General features: G+C 35.0%; 1 protein-coding gene across 1 annotated transcript; it reads right to left on the bottom strand.

Annotated features, from left to right (window-relative positions):
* Positions 1–854: 854 nt before the first annotated feature.
* On the bottom strand, positions 855–2,111 carry LOC118757254. The gene is made up of 2 exons (XM_036491981.1): positions 2,013–2,111; positions 855–1,948 (listed from the first exon to the last, which is right to left on the bottom strand). Exon 2 carries the CDS (start codon positions 1,943–1,945, stop codon positions 1,217–1,219), a length of 729 nt encoding a protein of 242 aa, XP_036347874.1. The 5' UTR covers positions 1,946–1,948; positions 2,013–2,111; the 3' UTR covers positions 855–1,216.
* Positions 2,112–3,090: the final 979 nt, after the last annotated feature.

Here is a 3,090-nt window from a genome sequence, read left to right as displayed (position 1 = left end):
TTCAGTTCTTCCATTTTTGGCAACAAAAAGTTTGTTAGCATCGAACGATAGCGATCGCCATTCACCGTAACGTTGCGTCCAACAGCATCTTTGAAAAAATACGGTCCAATGATTCCACCAGCGTACAAACCACACCAAACAGTGCATTTTTCGGGATGCATGGGCAGTTCTTGAACGGCTTCTGGTTGCTCTTCACTCCAAATGCGGCAATTTTGCTTATTTACGAAGCCATTCAACCAGAAATGAGCCTCATCGCTGAACAAAATTTGTCGATAAAAAAGCGGATTTTCTGCCAACTTTTCTAGGGCCCATTCACTGAAAATTCGACGTTGTGGCAGATCGTTCGGCTTCAGTTCTTGCACGAGCTGTATTTTATACGGTTTTACACCAAGATCTTTGCGTAAAATCTTCCATGTGGTCGAATAACACAAACCCAATTGCTGCGAACGGCGACGAATCGACATTTCACGGTCTTCAGCAACACTCTCAGAAACAGACGCAATATTCTCTTCTGTACGCACTGTACGCATTCGTGTGGTTGGTTTAATGTCCAATAAAGTAAACTGAGTGCGAAACTTGGTCACAATCGCATTAATTGTTTGCTCACTTGGTCGATTATGTAGACCATAAATCGGACGTAAAGCGCGAAACACATTTCGAACCGAACACTGATTTTGGTAATAAAATTCAATGATTTGCAAGCGTTGCTCGTTAGTAAGTCTATTCATGATGAAATTTCAAAGCATACTGAGCATCTTTCTCTTTGACACCATGTCTGAAATCCCACGTGATCTGTCAAATACTAATGCATGAAAATCCTAACCTCAAAAAAATCACCCGTTATGTTACTTGCAGTTTAATTGACAGATCTTCCTTGTTTTTTGAATAGTTATGTATAAGTGATTATATCATATTCCGATTGATATTTTTACAGTGTTTCGTGCTTTTCTACGGACATGTAACACGGTTTTTGTGACTGCAAAAATATCAATCGGAAGGTAATATCACCTATACGTAATAATATTCAAAGCCTTGCAACTAAAATTCTGATAACATAAATATCTGTTGAAATAATGCGAATCTCCAAAAATTGCCAAAGTTACATAGTTGGTACACATGGGAGAAATTTTTTCTATATATTTACCGAAATGGTTTTTTGTTCGGAAATAAATCGATCATCTAAAAAATGTTGGTTAGCTCGGAGATTTTCACTCTGTTATTTGGTCTTATTAACAGCCAACAGCGTTTCCATTGTTTTCTTTATAATTTCCGCATGTAGTTCATTTGCTGTTTGCTCGTCCTGTGCAGAAATATCCCTCATCTGCATTGCCATATATTGCCCGAAAACTGTCCATTTGTCATCTTTTTGTTCAAGCATTTTTATTGCTGACACTAAAATGTCGTCTGGCGATTTATTACTCGATGTACTTGCATTTTCATTAACACTGGATGTCTGAGTATCATCGTTTGAAATATCGACTTCGCTGTCCAACCTCAGATTTGACTCTGATGTTGTGGTTTTAGCACGGTCATGATTATAATAAAATTTCATCGCAGACCAGAACGGCCAGTGGGGTTTTTCGATTGCGCCTTGACCAGATTTAGTTGCATATTTTTTTTTTATATTGTTGTAGGAGATCTTAATATTGCTCCATTTCGCCTTGCATTCATCCATGCTGTGAACAACTATTTTTTCCTGAATTTGCTTCCATGCATCGTCCTTTTGTTGGCGATTTTTATAGTCGCTAGAAGAATATTCCCATATGCATGAATGAACTTCAATGGCGTTAATTAATTTAAAGATGTTCTCCTGTGTCCAAGCTGTTGTTACATGCGGCCGTTTTCTCTTTTTTTTCTCAGAATCTTTAATTGGTGTTGATGTCGAGGCTACATCCTCACATACTGCAGTAATTAAAATCTGATCTAAATCTTCGACCGCTTCCATTGTCTATTATAAATTGCAGTTTTTAACATATATATGTACACTTATTCATGTAAAGGCATTAACTCACCAAAATATCTAACGATTAAAGTTAAATACGAGATATTTTAAAGAAACCTAATCAAAGCAACTTAATAATTGAATGTATTTTGTTTTTATTTGTGTTCACTTGAATGGATAAAACAGCTGATTTTGGGGCGAGAAGACCCAGTGTTGCCGCAGTACAAAAGTTTTTAACCAAGTATAGACGAAAAAATTACCAAGTCGAAGAAAAAATCACTACCACTTTTACAATAAACTGTTGATTGACAGTGAAAATATACTTTCCCTGAGACATAGCTGAGGTTGTTTAATCAAGCAGGTCTAATTATGCATATGCATAAGGTCTAAAAACGCGTTTTTCATTGGTTGAAGCACATTTGCATGTACTTGCCCATAACTTTATTTCTGTTTACCCGATGAAAAATACATTTCGCCGCTTACAACAATGTATAAATTGTTAATTTATCTTGAGATATGCTCGGGGAATAATAGGCAAATTTTCAAGGCGAATTGCGGCAATTGTAAACAAACTAGTCTAGACATCTACCTCGCCGGGAGCAGTTAAATATTTAACAATCGCATTATTACTACGCCTGAAAATATGCAATGCGCTACTGCAGGGGAACCGCACGGTACGCCATTTATTTAAATGGAATTAATTGCTGCTCATATGTATGTACATACTTAAGAATATACACGTAGGTTGTAAGAGAGAATAAATAAAATGTCAGTTTGATAAAATACGATACATATATGTATCAGAATCTCAATGATTTATTTTAATATCTATTGCAAAATTGTATACAGACAAGACTAAAAAGTAGAAAAACATACAATAAAAAAATACTTTTTAATATACCACGTTTCTATAAATGGACTATCTGGTTAAAACAAAATTATTCTGTAGAGTATTTTATTATTGTAAACTGAATAAAAAATATTACCACATAACAAGATAACCTGATACTCAGGCAAGCGTGAACAACCATATTATTTTCTATTTTTAAGTCCATTTATAGAAACGTGGTATATTAAAAAATTTATATATTTTATTTATTTGTGTTCTCATTGTCATTGTGCGTTTAATTTATTAGTGTAGTTTTTTT

Source organism: Rhagoletis pomonella, unplaced genomic scaffold (genome assembly GCF_013731165.1).
Source record: "Rhagoletis pomonella isolate Grant_MI unplaced genomic scaffold, Rhpom_1.0 Rhpom_scaffold_15777, whole genome shotgun sequence".
In the NCBI taxonomy this organism is placed as follows: Eukaryota; Metazoa; Arthropoda; class Insecta; order Diptera; family Tephritidae; genus Rhagoletis; species Rhagoletis pomonella.
The sequence above is the reverse complement of the archived record's forward strand: the minus strand, read 5'-3'. Positions and strand labels throughout refer to the sequence as shown.